The sequence below is a fragment of the Paramormyrops kingsleyae genome, chromosome 19, assembly GCF_048594095.1.
Source record: "Paramormyrops kingsleyae isolate MSU_618 chromosome 19, PKINGS_0.4, whole genome shotgun sequence".
Lineage (NCBI taxonomy): Eukaryota > Metazoa > Chordata > Actinopteri > Osteoglossiformes > Mormyridae > Paramormyrops > Paramormyrops kingsleyae.
The window spans coordinates 4162289-4180374 of record NC_132815.1 but is presented as its reverse complement, the minus strand read 5'-3'; the positions used below and the strand labels follow the sequence as shown (position 1 = coordinate 4180374).

The 18086-nt window shown below is 44.4% G+C and overlaps 2 protein-coding genes across 5 annotated transcripts; one reads left to right on the top strand and one right to left on the bottom strand.

The window, feature by feature from the left end:
* Positions 1-3990: 3990 nt before the first annotated feature.
* Positions 3991-7818, top strand: ccn6 (cellular communication network factor 6). Its single transcript, XM_023810246.2, has 5 exons — positions 3991-4184; positions 5473-5734; positions 6411-6629; positions 6907-7100; positions 7368-7818. The coding sequence occupies exons 1-5, from the start codon at positions 4137-4139 to the stop codon at positions 7662-7664; spliced, it is 1020 nt and encodes a 339-aa protein (XP_023666014.2). The 5' UTR covers positions 3991-4136; the 3' UTR covers positions 7665-7818.
* A 2017-nt stretch (positions 7819-9835) lies between these two features.
* Positions 9836-17530, bottom strand: tube1 (tubulin, epsilon 1). 4 transcript variants are annotated; one of them, XM_023810154.2, is made up of 12 exons: positions 17300-17530; positions 16917-16990; positions 16675-16727; positions 16526-16586; positions 16295-16410; positions 15592-15713; positions 13201-13388; positions 12908-13080; positions 11795-11935; positions 11295-11435; positions 10579-10753; positions 9836-10312 (listed from the first exon to the last, which is right to left on the bottom strand). In XM_023810154.2, the coding sequence occupies exons 1-12, from the start codon at positions 17322-17324 to the stop codon at positions 10154-10156; spliced, it is 1428 nt and encodes a 475-aa protein (XP_023665922.1). In that variant the 5' UTR covers positions 17325-17530; the 3' UTR covers positions 9836-10153. The 4 variants fall into 4 exon arrangements, with proteins under 4 accessions (XP_023665922.1, XP_023665924.1, XP_023665925.1 ...); XM_023810156.2 differs by lacking the exon at positions 16675-16727 and having other exon boundaries at positions 16495-16586; XM_023810157.2 differs by lacking the exon at positions 16675-16727 and having other exon boundaries at positions 17300-17529.
* Between the last annotated feature and the right edge of the window lie 556 nt (positions 17531-18086).

The following is an 18086-nucleotide window of genomic DNA, read 5'->3' as shown; positions in this document are numbered from 1 at the left end:
TGAAACTGCTCGTCACTCTCGGTCTATGCGTGTGACTTCTGACTGAGAGGGTCTCAGTCTCACTCTGACATGGATTCCCACAATCCATTCAGCCACACCGATCTCATCCTCCAGGGGCCAGAACTGAGCAGACTGGGCTGAACCCTCAGCATTAGTAACTGCTGTAGGTCGTCAAACACAATCTTGCTGAAGATGTGGAGCGTCTTGTAAGTACCTGTTATGTTGCATTCGCTCTCCAGCCGACGGTAGGCAGCGTAAATGGATGCCGTGCACCTCTGGAAATACGTCACATGCAATATTTGTCAAGGCAGCTATTCATTTCCCGACCCGGTTTTTCAGGACTTTCAATAGGACTTTCAAGCCTGTTCTGGATGCCAGGACTGATGACTCCTAATTCATTGGGAAAAGGATGTTCAACCCTTCTGTTTAGCTGGCTAACTTGATGCAATCCAATGTGTGCTCACTTTAATGTGAAATTGCATAATGTATAAATCTGAATAAAGCACAAACTCTACATCGATACTGAATTTCTATACAGCAGGAATATTCCATGCCTACCCATGACCCTGTCCAGGACAAGTGGTTGGAAGATGGACTGATATTTCATTCTTATACACAAGTGTTAATGCGACTGTATGGACACAAATAAATAAACGATAGAAACTGTGGAAGCACAGGTAATAAAAATAAATACTGCATTATATCTTATCAATAACAGCTTTCAGCACATATCATAAAGCTTGCTAAAGCTGAGCTGTGTCCATTAACTCCCAGCAGTGCCTCTGCTCAAGCTCTCAAAATAGTCTCCAGCTTCCCACAAAGGAGTGTGTTATTCCGAACAGGAGCATACACTTCTGGGTAAACCCCCAGTACTGCAGGAGGCAGTGAAAGAGCAGGGCAAACCAATGGTAAGGTGTTCCCCAAATGGGTCGAAGTTCAACTTCTTCCAGAAGATCAGGCCACACCTCCAGCCTGCCTGGCCCCAGAGACACTGGCCCCTGAAGAGCTGATAATGAAGGGGTAAATATGTGAACCCCGACATGGGGGGGGGGGACCACGGAGAGGCCAGGCCTGCTGGGTCTGCACAGCAAAGCGGACAGGAGACCCAAAATGGTAGATGGCAGTAACCATGGAGACGAAGCTGAGAACGTAAAAAAAACCCCATGGGTGAGTCAATGGCGGGAAGCTGCTCTCTGCTGCAGAACAAGACAAACTGGCAGAGGTTCCACCACACTCGGCGCAAAAAACATCTATCTGTGAGTTTCACCCCTAAATCAAGAGGTCCACTGGCACAACAGAAAGAGTAAGATGGCATTAAATATGTATATGAAACAAAGAAAGCTATTCTGGTTTTCTTCCATGGGTATTAGAAGGTTGGTTTAATTCACGCACTTTATTGTCATTGTGCAACACAACGAAATTACTATTGTGACAAGGTGCATTAATAAATACAAAATCAAGCTAAATAAGAAAAAAAAAATGAAAATAAGATAATCGTACAAAATATGTCAGAGTCTGCAAAGATGCCATATACTGTACAATGCTGAATCTTCCAACAGATTATCACTACCCAGAACAGATGACTACTGCCCAGCAACATAAATTATTCCCATATTGCACATATTAATAAACAGCAAACAGTGTATTGTACATCCAATATAACTTATTGTATGCATTCCATGAGAGATTATTTCAGACTGCTCCAGGGACGGAGGAACTCAGAGAAGCAAATTTATACAATCCATCCATCCTTATTCTAGCTGCTTCTCCTGGTGAGGCCTACCTAGGCAGCACCGGGCACAGGGAAGGCGTGCCCACTGGACGGGATGCCAGGCCATCACAGGACAAACCTGCACATTTTTTGGATGGCTGAAAAAGCCTCACTACACACACAACCCTACAGGAGACTAAAATACTTCACGAAAAGTCACTCAATAATCACACTCCACCATAATTTCAGCAAAGAAAGAACACTGAATTGCTGAATCAGGCTCCTTTCAGAGAGGCAGTGCTGCTTTGTAAGTTCTGCACAGAAGCACAGCTGTAGTTAATGGCTTGTGACTCGCGGGCCATGCTTTGGTAGGTGCGGTACTTCTTCTGTGTGAAATGCGCCGGGGCGAGCATAGGAGTGTCCCTGAAGGTTTTCCAATAAGCCCCCAGGGCCCTGAACCACACACAAGAGACATGACTCCCAGTCGGCACGGTTCCTTAAACAAACAAACAGTGACTTCTAAGTGTGGCCATGTCATCTGGCCAAAAAAAAAAGGTGACATACCACTGTCAGTTTCAGGTGCTAATGACGAAGATGGATTTTACACCTTTTACTACCATTGCAAAAAGTAAAACATCTCTCCATCTTTACACTAGTTTCCAGTCATTTATAACCACCTCATTTGACATGCTTGCTGTGCTCTTAATGTGCCCAATGAATTAATTTTAGCTCCAGGAAGCACCATTCACCACATAAGCAAAACTGGGTGAAATCAGGGTCTCACCCGGTTCTATGTAGTATTCTGTTGTACTTTGTCTACTTTGATTAACATGATTCTCTATTTAATTTTGACAGGACCTTAAATGTCCTTTTGCATCCCTAAGGGGTGTCACCAACCGTGAGCTTTAGGGAGCACTAACACAGAAAGAAACTTAACACATATATATCGCTGGTCTTCACTGTGAAATGAATTCAAATCCCACTTCTCACATTTCAGCAATCTGCACAAATTCAAATTGTTTGTTCATTCCTTTGTTTTGTTTTGGGCTTACTGCGGCCTGCACTCCCTATGTGGTAAAAGACCACTAGCACAGTTCTGTTATGTGAAGCTCTGCAGTGCTTTTCGAGCAAATCGTTCTGATTATGTTCATGCTTTATTTAAGTTGCAATTGTAGCGCATGTACTGACGAATAAACAGTTTTAACTAAATATAGTCAGTGACCTCAGAACAATAACATTCTCTTGCTGACTGACATGGCCGTGGCGACCGGGTGATTGGCAGATCCCACAGTAACACCACGTTTACCCCACACACAGTCTCTCTGTCATCTTTCCAGTTACCCCCCTCCCACCTCAACATCGCACAACAACATGAAAATGGGATGTGCGAGATATTCCTGGTGCACAGCCCGAAACATCCTGAAGATGGCGCTATGTCTAAGAGCACTCAGTCACACACTACAGAAACTCGGTCCGCCGAAAGCGGACATCTTTGGACTGCGGCAGGAAACCAGAGTATCGGGGGGAAACTTCATAGAGAGAATCTACCGACAAGAGCCCAGGGGGAACATTCAAGCTGCACACACAGCAGTAGTGTAAGAGTCAAACCTTCAGGCCTGTAGATGACAAAGGTCAATAGGATTCACTGAAGCACCATGCTGACCTCCAATATGAGTGATAAAATGCATACAACTGAAGATTGTGCTTTTCCGGAGCAAAACTTTTCGAATGAAAATAACTCTGCCGTTCCTCTATCCTCCAGATAGCTTAGCTTCCTCCAACCGTCTAAAGTTGGGCTGGAGTCCTTAAAAGGATCCTAATTGAGTGTGAGGGCCCTTTAATGAGATGGGGCGCCGCCCCGGGTTGTCCCGGGCCTGGGAAATGATTCAGAGACATGGGGATTCTGGATCTGAAGAGCACTGATGGGAAGTGAATTAATTATTCAGGCATTTTCCCCCTTTCGTGAACTCGAAAACTGTGACCGGGAGAAAAAGATGTGCGGAAAAGATTTTCAAAAAATGAAAACGTCATAATAAAAATGATGCTTTCAGAGAGAGAGAGACATCAAATTAAAATTTTAGCAACAGTAAACAGCACAGCCCCAAAGCCTAGAAAAAGGCAGGACTATTTCATGGAGAATGTAAAGATTTGCCAGTTCGCGCCACATGACCCGGTATTTAAAGGATAAGGCTACAGTGTAGCAACATACACAGACCACAGCTGTGGCTCTTTGAGGGAAGAGGGAAATATTTCACGTTTGGACCTGTGCAGCAGGCGAAGGTGTCTCTGCCTGGGAGACAGAGGGGGGCTTTGTGCCCCTCCGCTAGGTCAGCCCTCTCTCCTTCTCTCTCCCCCTCCCACTCGCTCTCTCTCGAACACACACAACACGCTCGTTCAAACGCTGTCCGACGCGAGCGCTAATAAGATGTCCTCGCTTCTACAGAACACCCTCCTGTTCATGCTGGCGCAACAGGTAGGAAACGGCAGATATATCTTCTCTGGCATGACTCACAAGTGGCAGCTGTGTGGGATGCCCCTCCAGATGCGTTAAGACAAGGTGGCGGGGGGGGGGTACTTTTATGACACTTGACACCCTTGTCTTTTAACGATGGGATCAGACAGGGGAAGGTGTTGACATGCTTACAGCAAACAAATTAGGCACAAGGGAAAAGAAGAAGAGTTTGGCAGACACTGACATTCAGAATGGCACAGAAACAGCATGTACAAGCAAACACTCCGGAGGATGACGTAAACAAACGGTGTCACTCTAGAATGACAGAATATTACATTTGCTAGGATACTTCAGTGGACTGGAAACAAAAATATTATTTAAAGGCTATGAGATGTTTTTTTTCTCCAGTAGAGATGGATTGAAAGCTGAGTGTATGGTGGGACTGGTGACTAAAAGGCTGCACTTTGGGGGTGGGGGTCAGGTTTAGGATGGATGCTGACTAAAGAGAGGTGGTTGGGGGGGGGGGGGGGGTTCCATTCAAACCAAAGCGTTCTCATGCTCTGAGGGGATCTCATTCTGTAAACCAGACAGAAAGGCCTCAGACTGTTTTTTTTGACACGACCTTCGCCGACCCCAAGAAGCACCAGGGTGTCGATACAGTCGGACAGGCCAGGACAGCAGTGACAGTGCAGGGATCTGAACAGGAGTAAACAAACCTTTTTAAATGTTTTTCTTCGTTACTCGCCTGCAAATGGTCACTTTTCGGGAGCAAAACCAGGAACATCTGCAGCATGAACGCAGAGACTGTTAAGCGGAGATGATTACTCCACTGCATGTTGAATTTCAGTGAAATACCACTGAGCATTATGGTACAAAGAAGCCAGTTGTTTACATCGGGGGGGGCGGGGGGCGGGTCTGAATCCGTTTTCTGTACTCACAGGCCACCTTTAACTTGCTTCCTTCTAAATAAATTGCTCTATTAATGGCTGAACGGAACACATACATAGCATCCATTTTTTATGGTTATAAGAAAAATAAATCATACAGGATCAATTTTCTGTTTTTCCTTAGATTCTGTGCAGAAGTTAGTACAACTAGACCTTGTGCTACACAACTTTAAATTAAGCTAACGAATAGGGGGTACATTGGGTATCATCCTAAATAAACTTTAACATACTGTAAATGTAAATTTTACAACGGTAAAACAGGTTTTACATTTTTACATTCCGATTGGTTTCGGGCCGATTCGGGAGGAGATTTCCGGGTTTCAGGGGGCTTGCAGATGCCAGCCTGATCCCACTGTATCCAGATGTTCTGCAGGGTGTGGAGTCAGGCGCTGGTTCCGGCCCCGAGCGATCGCCAGCCGCTGTGCCAGTGGCCGTGCAAATGCGGCCCCAGGCCCCAGTGCCCCCCAGGGGTCAGCACGGTGCTGGACGGCTGCGGCTGCTGCAAGACCTGCGCGCGGCAGGTGGGCGAGGCCTGTGACGAGCGGCATGTTTGCGACCCGCACAAAGGCATGTACTGCGACTTCTCTGCCGACCGGCCGCGCTTCCAGATCGGCGTGTGCGCTTGTGAGTACTGGTCACATCACCTTAAACCCCATTAAACATCGTGGAAGCTGGTTGCAAGCTTTTAAGCGGCAAATCCCGACATTGCAGATTTTTGTGGTTCCACCACGTTCGGCGTCGATTCTGGAATGTGTCCAAGATTCTCATTTAATGATTTCAGGAAGAGGTCACCTAAACCCAATTTTATTAGTGATTCACCTTTGCTTTAGGGCTGCCACTAACGACTGTTTTTCTATCAATTAATCTATCGACTATTTTGCAGATGGTTCGATTAATCTAAAACACTAATTTTCCTCCAGAAAACCAAATTTACTGTTCATTCAAGTTAGTTTGTTGTTGTCAAAATAAAATTGTCATTGCATTGGATAACGGACATCAGCTTTTCCGCACTATACAGACGTTACTTACAGCAACATTTTGAGAAGCAGATTAGTAGTATGCCTTCAAAATATTAATGAGGCATATTGTGATGCCGAAAAAAGTTAGCAATCTGTATAAATTTATTGATGCTGATGCATTTTCAGCGTCGAAGTCATCGCCTACGTTGACTAATCACTGCAGCCCTACTTTGCTTAAATGCAATCTGACGGGGTCTTAATTCTTAACAAGCCTGTTGATATTGGACTGAGCACTGCTAGATCCGGTTTTGGGTTTGCTGCTATGTATCCCTGTATCCCAGACATGATGGCGGTGGGCTGTGACCTGAATGGGATTCTCTACGACAACGGTCAGGCCTTCCAGCCCAACCCGCTCTACAAGTGCATGTGCATCGCGGGTGCCATCGGCTGTATGCCGGCCTTCACCCAGAAGCCTGCAGGCCTGCTCGGTCCCGCCCCCCTCCGCGCCGCCGTGAACACTGCTAAACAGCAACAGGACACGAATTACGGGACCATGCCAGGTGTGTGTTTGCACATTCCTAGTACGCATTTAGACCGCTAGTTTGGTCTAAAGTGATTCTCTAGTTCAGGCATCGGTTAGTCAGCATGGAATTTGAGCAGCACAAATTAACGTTCCTTTTAAAAAATGAATTCAGCTTATTTTTTGACCAACAAATCTCAACATGAACCTAAATTTCTAAATCGAATGTATAAGTTTCACACGCAGTGCGTTTGGTGGGAGAGAGAAGGTGTGTGCCGATACCGTCCTTACGGTGCCTCTAATAGTAATAATGAAAGCTTACAGGGATCGTCCTTTAGCCTGGAAGAAGAACTGCCTGGTCCAGTCCACTCCCTGGAGCCCATGCTCTCGGACCTGCGGGATCGGCATCTCCATTCGGGTCAACAACGACAACAGCAAGTGCGACATGCGAAAAGAGCGGCGCCTCTGCCTTCTGAGGCCATGTGACAAGGCCACGCTGAAGAATGTGAAGGTGGCTATTCAAAATCCACACGCCTTAAAGTCTAAAGTTACTGTCAGCTTTCTGCCTGCTACGTACGATCTTAGAACGCAGAACCACGAGTCCGGGGACTTTTTTAACAAAACACAAATACGATTTAAGATCCTGGCTAGATGCCTGTTTTTAAAACTGTGCCAGACCACATAGAGCTGAAATACCTGCTGAATACCTGCTGAATGAAGTGCAGGTGAATCTCACCATCACTGTTCTAAGGCTGCCTCTATGTTGTCTGACCCATAGATTGCCAAAGGAAAGACCTGCCAGCCCAAGTTCCAGGCAAAGAAAGCAGAGAGGCTGCGGCTCTCGGGCTGCTTGAGCGTCCAGAGTTATCGGCCCACCTACTGCGGCGTGTGCAGCGACCGCCGCTGCTGCGTCCCCAACGGCTCGCGCACCGTGTCGGTGCGCTTCAGCTGTGCGCCTGCAGGGGGCGGTGCCCCCACCAGCGTCCGCTGGAAGATGCAGTGGATCACGTCTTGCGTATGCCAGAAGGCGTGCAGCCGACCTGGGGACATGTTCACAGAGCTCCGTCTACTCTAGAACTCACCCGCACAGAGGCAGCACCCTCCCCCCAACTCACTCCCACGGGATGCTGGGAGAAATGCTGGGTCACCTGCTGGCCGCATTCACTGACTGATAGTGTGTTAAAGAGTGAAAGCATTGTTTAGAATATAAAAGGAACTATTGGTTACAAAATAAGGAGATGTGTGTGTGTTTTTTTTTTTTTAACACAAACTGGGAAACACTCCCCATTGTGAATTACAAGGACTTCAAAAGGGGGAAAAAACAGAGGAATTAACCTCCATTTGAACTCATGGTAAACTGAAATGAATAAAAACATTCATATCTCTATAACACTGAATGAGCGACTTCATATTTCAATTTACCCATTCAGTCTAATGGGTATACTTCAGGGTAGACACTCCATCCCATTCAGGGTAGACACTCCATCCCATTCAGGGTATACACTCCATCCCATTCAGGGTAGACACTCCATCCCATTCAGGGTATACACTCCATCCCATTCAGGGTAGACACTCCATCCCATTCAGGGTAGACACTCCATCCCATTCAGGGTAGACACTCCATCCCATTCAGGGTAGACACTCCATCCCATTCAGGGTAGACACTCCATCCCATTCAGGGAAGACACTCCATCCCATTCAGGGTAGACACTCCATCCCATTCAGGGTAGACACTCCATCCCATTCAGGGTAGACACTCCATCCCATTCAGGGTATACACTCCATCCCATTCAGGATATACACTCCATCCCATTCAGGGTAGACACTCCATCCCATTCAGGGTAGATACTCCATCCCATTCAGGGTAGACACTCCATCCCGGAGACCATCACACCCCTGACCAGTGTAAGTGGCTAGAAGTATAAATCATGATTTAAGGTAAGGGCCAGTTTTTCCCTTTTAAATTGTTTATACATTTTCATAATAAAGCAGAGAAAAAAACCATCCAGCAAACTGAGGACAGAAGTAGCTGCCTGAATCCATGCTCTGCTGGATCATTCCGCGGCTGTGTCTCATAGCCTCGCTCACTATCCTGATGGTAACATGTCCACTGCCACTTCATTTAGACTGCTTTCATTTGACCTTACTTATCGATATGATCTCATGGTACTAAGCAGCACTGAATCAACAAACACATATTCGTGTAGATGCACAAAAGATCTTGCTCTATAATGGCACATTTTCATGAGCTGGCCCAGTGTTGCAGGATAACATAGACTTTACTGTTTCATACAGATATTTTTTTTGGTAAGACTAATTTTCATATAACTTCACCTTAATAGAAATCAAAAGAAGCTAAATACCATATGCCTCTGCTGGGGATTTGCCAACAAAAATAGTTGCTTACAGGGAGACTAGCTAAATATTTTAGTAAATGCTTATAGGAAAACTAGCTACAGTAGAATCTCCTGTCAGGGGTATCCAGAAATTGTCAAGATTTCATAAAATTACACATCAGGGTTGCATTTCGATAATATAAATATCTAGTGCATAAACAAAATAAGTAACTTCTACCTGAGTAATCAGGACATATACTACATTTCGAGAATCATTAGAGGTCTCGTCAAGGAGACGTGAAGACATGTCTGAGTAATATTATATGATGCATCACATTATTAAATGTGTGAGACGCCTACAAAGCAAGCTTAAGCCGCCATAAACGACACGCCTTTGACTCACTCGATCCAATCGACAGTCACCGTAAGCTTACAGAGGAGCGCAGTGATTACTCCGCAGTTGCATCACACCAGGCTTCCACTGCACATCGGCACAATGCAACCCGACAATCCAGCTCCCGGCTGAACTCGACTCAGCCAGCTGAGGAAAGGAAAGCAAAACAAGCCCCCATCTATTGTTCCGCAAGGTAACTAGAAATGACTCAGGTCATTTACAATTACTACCTGTGTGATGTTCCTTCTGTAATAAATGGGAAGACAAGCAAAGACATTAATCAGTGTGAAAGACACCCTCAATTAGTATTAAACATATTATTATGCACTGTCTCAATAAAAATGAGTAAACTGCCTTATTACACATATGTTCACTTGAGCAACAATTCTCATGTTACCACCGATTGCTTTCTGGATGTTATTAAGGGTAAATTACATGATACACTCTGCACACAAAACCACATTATCCACTAATCCATCAGGTGTTGTGTTTTTCAAGTACATGATTTCACTGCAGTGATTTCAATTGATTATTTATTATAAATGATTTTCTTGGGCATAAAGACATGTGTTTAGGAACAAACAAAATAACATTACAGTATAAATCTATTCACAGTGACTGGTTAAGCACAAGCATCCAATCTAAGATCTAAGATGGTTGGTAAATAAGATGCATTTCGCTACAAGGTCAAACCAAAATAGCCACACACAAAAACATACAAACACACGTTTAAATTGCTTATAGTGACTCCATTCATTTTCCAACCGCTAATTTGCGTTTATGAAGTACAGATGGTAAATATCTTTCAGCTGACCGTAGGAGTGAGACAGAGCATTAGGTGGCGATAGTGAGCCTGGGCACGTCTGGGGTCAGCATGCGCTTGGTGGCGTCCAGCTGACTGTATTCCTCTATCAGTGAAGATAGAGAGGAAATGGCCTCTGTGAAACAGCCCTGTTCCATACCCTCAACATGCAGGTAGTGATGCAGGTGGGCCTGAAGGTGAGAGGGGGGCAGACAGGAGGCTCTCAAACTCAGTACGTTCTGCTCTTTGTCCTGCAGAGTCTCCTGATTACTCAATTCATTACAGTTTTACATATAACAGTTTTTAATTTGTTTACTTATAGCTAAATAGTATTAAAACAAGGTGCCGGAACATATTTGATGTATGTTTTTATTTTATTTTGGCTAGTTTCGGAAACAATATTTAAATTTATTTCGTATGCGAAAATGTTTTTTTCACAGCGCTCGGGTGCTTTTACCTTCTTCCTGTAGAGCTTCATGAACCTGTCCTTGAGTTCCAAGAAGGTGGGCTTCACGCAGGTGTTGTTGGCCAGAGCCAGCAGGGAGTGGGTGTGGCCCACGGGGGGGACTGAGCACAGGCTGGTTTTCCAACCTTCCTGGTTCCAGGACACGAAGGGCAGGGAGGGTTTTAACCTGCAGCGGGGGGCAGATCAACAGCTCACACAAGATGGCGTCGTTCGACGCCTCAGTTTTCTGTGTTATGAAACAACACAAGGTCACTATCTGCAAATGACCTCAAAAAAATATCACTGACTTTATTTCAAAGATGCAGATTCAATTCAATTTCAAGATTCAAAGAACTTTATTAATCCCAGAGGGAAATTACTTTATCTTGGTTATACAGTTGCTCTAATTAATTAATTTACCGAAGCTTCAAGATGCAGATTCACATGCCTGATTTACACCTCGATGGGATACAGATATGTCCTTTCATACGGACATCAGCTTCTCTTGACAAATGACCATGGGGGGGCGTCTTAAGGGAACAGGCTGAACGCCACCCCCGTAAAGTACAGGATTCATATTTCGCACCAGTGCTCTCCAGTGAATGGCAACGTTATATCAGAGTTGTTGGCAATTGCACAGAGTCTAAGAGTCAGTAAAGTTCCTGTTTGGGATGCAGAAAGGCTCCTTTAAGCTGGGCTGCTCAACCCTAGAGAGCACGCGGGCCCACCTCTCGATGTTCCTACGAAGGTCAGATACTTGAACATTGCCCCGGACAACAAGCGCACAAGCCAAGTAGAGGCTGTGCTTGGGGTCTGCCCGGATGAGCTGGTGGTCTCTGCTGAAGGCATCTGTGAACATCTGATCCAGCCTGAGCATAAACACAGCAACACAGAAAACACACGTCAGGATAATCATCCTGGCTTGGCAGCCGACAGCGTATTTTTAATTCATGCTGACATTCTGAACCTGAAAAGATTACAATCTCACCATTTTTCACTTAGTGCACCTGCCTAATGCAAAGCATACTTTACAATGCACGTAAAATATCAAAATGTGGGACACTCACATCTATTACTATTTTGTTTAACCTGGCACAACACGGCCCTTACGGTAAGAAGATTCTCATTCACGACTGTATATAAAGAAGTTCTTTAATATAGAGCAGTACGAGATCTCCAAGGGGAGAGTGACGGAGGAAAAGCAGAAGCGTGCAGACAGCAGACAGACCTCCTCGGCGGGACGCTGACGTCCGCTAACGTGTACAGCGGGGTGAGACTGGAGACCAGATAGTGCAGCCGTGGGAAGGGCACCAGGTTCATGGCGATCTCATTCAGGTCCATGTTGAGGGATCCATCGAAACGGGCGGAGCTGCGGGAGTGACGGGCAGTCGGGGCGAAGCTTTCAGCTAACATGCCCAAGAAGCCACACTTCCACTTACGTGTCGTCAAACAGCAAAAGCCTGGATGCGACCAAGCCTTGCTAACAGGAATATGTAGCGATGCACCAAAATTTTGGCAGCCGATAATATTTGGCTCAAAAAAGCCAAATAGCTGAAGCACTTTTTGAAGACCGAAATTACTGACCAAAATTGTGACGTTTAATATTGGAACCGTGTTTTTTGACCTCCTTCAACTGCCAGCTGCCACATACTTGGGTGCATGACACCTTTCGTTTTTGCTAATGGGACAGCGTGTAAGCAAAACGCTCAAGAAAATAATGGGAAGTCAGTAATCAGAGTCGCTGTCACCACAAAAAAAGCTGTTTACGTTACGTTATACATTTACTTTTAAACTAAAGGCACTTGTGTAAAATGCAATCGGTGGGAGTTGTTCAAAAAAGCCACCAAAGACATGCATGGACTTTGAGATAGTGGCTAAGTGTCTTATTTGTTTTGCTATGCCTGATGCAGTGGGTTTTATGTTCATTGTTTGTTTTTTATTTTTTTTTTGACATTTGAACAGTGTCTAGATAATGGTTCAGAAAAAATAAAACCCACTTTTCTCCATCTTGCTTTGTTTTAATGCATAAGCTCAAAAGCAAAGTGAATTGAATACATTAATTTCAACACATTGATCAATAAATTGATCAAGTAATTACCCAAAGTTTATTTCAGTGTTTGGCTGGAAATAAGCATAGGCTGTATGAACAGCTAAGGCTGTATCTCAGACTCGCCTTTTAACAGCTATTTTCGTTCCTCCCCTAACCCTTTGACTTTCCTTAAGAGAAAATTATTTTCTACAGAGGCAGTAAAATTAGGTAAATACTGCACTAGCTGCCATTTCTGTTGCTGTGTAAGTCAAGCTGCTGACGTGAAAGTGACAGAGTGCGGCCTGCAGGTACCTGGTCAGATTAAGCAGCAGGTTTGCCACGATGTTGTTCATGGCATCGAAGGGCTTCTCTGCTCCGCAGGCCCCACCCTGGCCTGAGATGACAGTGCTGTCCTTCTTTATAACGTGGCCAGGCTTTCCCTGGTGGGACATGTACCGGATCTTGTTCACTATCTCGACCAGGGACTGGGGGGGCAGAGAGAAGAAGAGAGGCGTGGAAAGGTGAGGTGAAGCTGAGGGAGAGAAAGCGAGTCCGTAAACGAGGGCAGAGAGCGAGGGAGGGGCTCTCGGGAACGCGGCGCTCACCTGGTTATCCACAGGCAGGACGCAGTCCGCACGCTCACTCAGCTCTCGCATGGCCAGGACGCTGTTGTACGGGGACGTGATGACGTCGTCCTCAGCGGAGGGGTACACGGACGTCACAATCCTGTACACCTCGGGAAACTCATCCTCCAGGAGTCTCAGCACGTAGGATCCCAGGCCAGATCCAGTTCCTGGCAAAGAAATATTTTAAAACATTGTTAGAAAAATTTAATATTTGTGTTATGAAGTCTGCATGTAGGCCAGTTTTGGACAGAAAAATCACACAACATCCATACTCACGTTCTCTTGCTGCATCTATAACCATTTACGTTGCATCCATCCATCCACTAACTGCTTATCCTCGTCAGGGTCACAGGAATTCACATCACAAATTGTATGTAATTATGAATTACTTACTGTATATTGCAAATACAAACATCAGTCCGTACTGCAAAGCATTAAGCATTAAGATTAACATTAGCATTAATAAATAGCAGACTTTAATATACATATAAAGGAATAAATAGCATAGAGCAATACAGGCAGTTCTCGACATGCAAACGTGATCCTTTCCGCAAACCTTTACTAAAAATGCATTACGATCAGTGGCATTATAAATAGGGAGGCTGTTAGTTTAACTACATTTCCCAGCAGTGAGGTCATTACTTCGTCATTACTTTCAAAACCAAGTAGCTTTTATACTGTGACACTGTCTATGAAGCAAAGTAGCAGGGTAGTTCTGACAAGCACTACATCTCCCCGGGCAGATTCATATTTAATCAACCAAATCATGTACATCGTGCTACTTTGATTTCAATGCATGTCTCTGGCCAATTACAATCTAATGTCACACCCACAACTTGCTCAAAACCGGCTCTATTTTTGGAAACACCGTTTTCAAACCTCGATAACGTCATGAAATTAAGAGAAACGACTGAAAAATTGTATGTATTCAAATGCTTACTGTGTACTATACAAACATGCAGTCAGAATCAATGTTGTTTTTGGGGCCTTTTCCGCTTTTCTTTCAGAACTGATTCCGATTGAACGCAATGGCAGTGTTTCTTATGAGAACTATGATGCTACCTCTGCATTCAGACCATGCAAACATGTCGAGCCTCTTTTGCAGGTGGTCTCAAGTCGTCCTTTATTTGTAGACTGTGCTCCTATTGGATGGACTTACATTTTTTGCTTTCCAAACCAGTGAAGAATATTGAAGACAACAAGGGCAACATACACATTACAATAAAAATAATGCAAAAATAATAATAAATACTAGAAAAATTTGGGAGATCATTACATTTTACAGTAACTCCAATGTAGTTATGCTACTTTTGCAGTCTGTTATGTAACTTGCTAAATTTCTCTGATGTATAGAATTCATGTAGCTCAACTATATTTTTGGAGAGTAACTAGCAATGTAGCTACCACATTTTTAAGTAGGTAACCCAAAAAGTCATGATGAATTGATTATTAAGGCAATTCAATGCATCAATCTGTAAAGTCAGAATAAATTTTTGGGGGTATAAAAAAATGCTCCTAGTTTTGGGTTGCGTGCTTTTCGCACTCACATGCTACATGCAAAAGGAGCAGTGCTGGCACGCAGATTTCCAAAATAGGGTTAGGTTCATTTTTATTAGAAGGCAACACTACTTGATGATCACTGAGCTATGACACTCTTGGGAAACTTGCCACTGCTTTGTAGTGCTGAGTGCTCCCTCCCGCTACGCTCCTTTTGGGAAATGCCCGTGTTTCGTAATGCAAAAGAAGTTCTTTTTTTGCAAGCTACGGTAGCAATGGTCAAGACCCTGAGGTGGCGAGCTAGCTAGCCAGGTAAAAAGTCATGCTAGCCTTAGAGACTGCATTGGATGATCGGCCATTTTCCGTAGTGGAGCATGAGGGATTTTGTGGGCTGACTCAGCACTTAGGAGATGCCTCAAAGCATTGGCCTGCAAGATGTTTATAATTCATTATTTATTCTGATCCACAGACCAATCTTTTAGTTTTCCACAGCATAAAACGACTATTCAGGAAACCTTATATTATTATTAATTTTATTAATAATTGTTATTAATTATTAAAATTATAGCATAAAACACATAAGCCAAATATATACTAGAAATAAGTAGGAAAGTATACATATAAAGAAAAAATAGAAATTATAAATTTATCTGTTTGCTTTAGTCCTTCTGGAGCTCTATATCTTGCGTAATTCTTTTTGTCCGGGTTTACAGAAGTCAAGAGCTGCCTGTATCACAATGTTCGATTTAACACATGATGTGAAATGTAATGTTTCTTGCCAAATACTACTGTGTGGAAGGATAACAGTGCAGGCCGAGAGGCCCTGTTCTGGAAGGCACCCCCGCAGTGGGGCACAGCCCTAGCGAGCCTCACCTCCCCCCATGGAGTGGATGAGGAAGAAGCACTGGAGGCTGTCGCAATGCTCCGCGGCCCGGCGCACCTTCTCCACCACCTGCTCTTGGCACGCGGGCCCATATATCCGGTGTCCAACAGCCCTGTATGGGAAAATGAGGCAGAAGCTGCACCCATTCGTATTCACCTGTGAACATGCGATCATTTCGGGGACCCAGCAGGACAACAGGACAAAGGACTCTGCAATCTGTTATTTAAAAGAGCGGCGTGTCCATAAAGAGCTGAGTACATATGACATGCCACTCAAGCCTGAGCTGTCAAATGCCAACACCCTGAACAAAGGGAACAGCCCGAGTCATTACCAAGAGATGAACTGTCCTCCTGCTTGTATTGAAATAGAACTACTCACTCCACCTTTAATGACACTGCAGGTACAGAGCTCTCTACTAAAAGTATATGGAGAATAGAGTACATGTACTATACAGGCACACCTGAGGGCAGGGAGTCTTTGTCCAACTCTACAAAAGCTTAATTATCAATGCTGGTTGAGTGTCAGGTGAGTCACTTAATTAAGATTAGAAAACAAAATGCTTTCAGAGAAGCACTGATGTTCAGACACTTCAAATGACAGCCCAAAGCCCACAGAGACACGACTCTGTACTGTCACGCAAATTCACATTGGCTTATGCTGACAAAGAGTTTGGCCACTCGTGCCCATCCGCACCAGTTGTTGCCGGACCCTGACACATCTGTCACCAGCTGCGTGTTGTCGAATACGTCTCGCAGAGGGCCCTGCAGAATCTCGTTCACGACACCTTCCTCCATGTCGATGAGGACTGCCTGTGGAGGGAGCAGCATGGCGGAGAAGGTGGGGGCTTAAGGGGCGGGGTAGGGATGACAGAATACGGGCGAAGAGACACTAACACCCAGGGCATTGTAAATCACAGTCATCTACCCTAGCCTTGAGGGATCGGATCTTTCCACCAGTGATGTCACTGTTCTCCCCGTCACTTCTCCTGCAAAAAAAATCACATAGAAAAACTTTAGCTCTAACTACTAACGTGGTGTTTCAGATTAATGTTTAAAGTGAAAATCCATTGTTACCTGGTGTCAACATTTCTAAAGAAATTGCTTAATGCTTCGTCATAAATTCCTTTCTAAAAACACAAAAGCAATATAAATGCAAAATCCAAACTTTTAAAGCAATATTGAACTTTTCAACACATTTTACTAAACTAAAATAGTGTACATTATTGTATATTTTATCAAACAGACAGGCATTTGCGAACTCATTGTAATCTGGCTGACAGTCTGCCAGCCAAGCAGTCACGTGTAGTTACACTCACTTTATTGACGTGAGCGTGTTCCCGTAATGCCAGATCCCAGAACCTGCAGCCCACCTGATTACCACACTGGCCGACTGGGGAGAATCATGGTAAAAACACGGGGCTAATAATCAGAAGGCAAGCAAGCGTTTTCTGCCAGTCGTTTTTTAAAATGTTTCTTTTGATTAACCTGCGCAATATGATACCAAATGCAACATTAACTAAAGTGTATTTTAAAACAGTTCAGTCGTATTCACAAAGTACTGTAATCCACATTTGTTAAAGCTAGGACGAAAACTTGACTTAATAAGACAGGAATATACGGCAGTAAATTTTTGTGGTCAGCTAAATCCTACTAGGCAGTAACTTCAAACCAGACGTCAGTGATACACTATTTATCTTACCTTGCACAATAATAGACTGTGTCATCTCTTGTTAGCATAGCTACGGTATAACAGAACAAAATAGTTCTCATTCAACATGTATGCCTATTTTTCCCAAAAATGGATATGTTGTTCGCTAACTTATAGCTCTGTTTTTGTCAGCTGTGTAACCACTGGATACCGCTGAAGCGCGAGGCTCAAGCCAAGCCGTCGTTGGTTGATGACGTTGCGTCGTAGAAGCGGGAAAGGCTGCTTCCCAGCGCTTAGCATATCCGGGGTCTGGATTGGTTAAAATGTGTCACATGGGTAACTTTCGCTAGGCAGAGCTGAGAAAAAGGGTCGGCATTTGTACTTAATTGCGTGGTCACCCACAAGATGGCAACATACTCACAGATTTGAATTGATCGTTTGAGCTGCTGGTTTATTGTATGAAAAAAGAAAAAAAAACTTGTGCTCTCTGTGATTGATAAGTATTTTTCATATGTCTACATTTAGGGACGTCTATCGATTCTCCAGATGCTTATCTTGGTCTGGGTCAGCTGGATCCTGTCCCAGGGAGCAGAGACTTTGAGCCTCATAAATGCATATCATATTGCTTCCCGAACCCAGACCAATCCATTTATGTTCCAAATGTTTCATTCAGGGGCCCTTTACGGCTCCTGAGCACAGGCCACAAGACTGGGGAACACCCTGGATGGTATGCCAGTGCATCCCGGGGCGCATACATGAACACAAGCACACACTACGAGATTAAACCTGCAAAATATAAGGAGGACATGCACACCCAGAGAGCAGATTCAAACCCCCA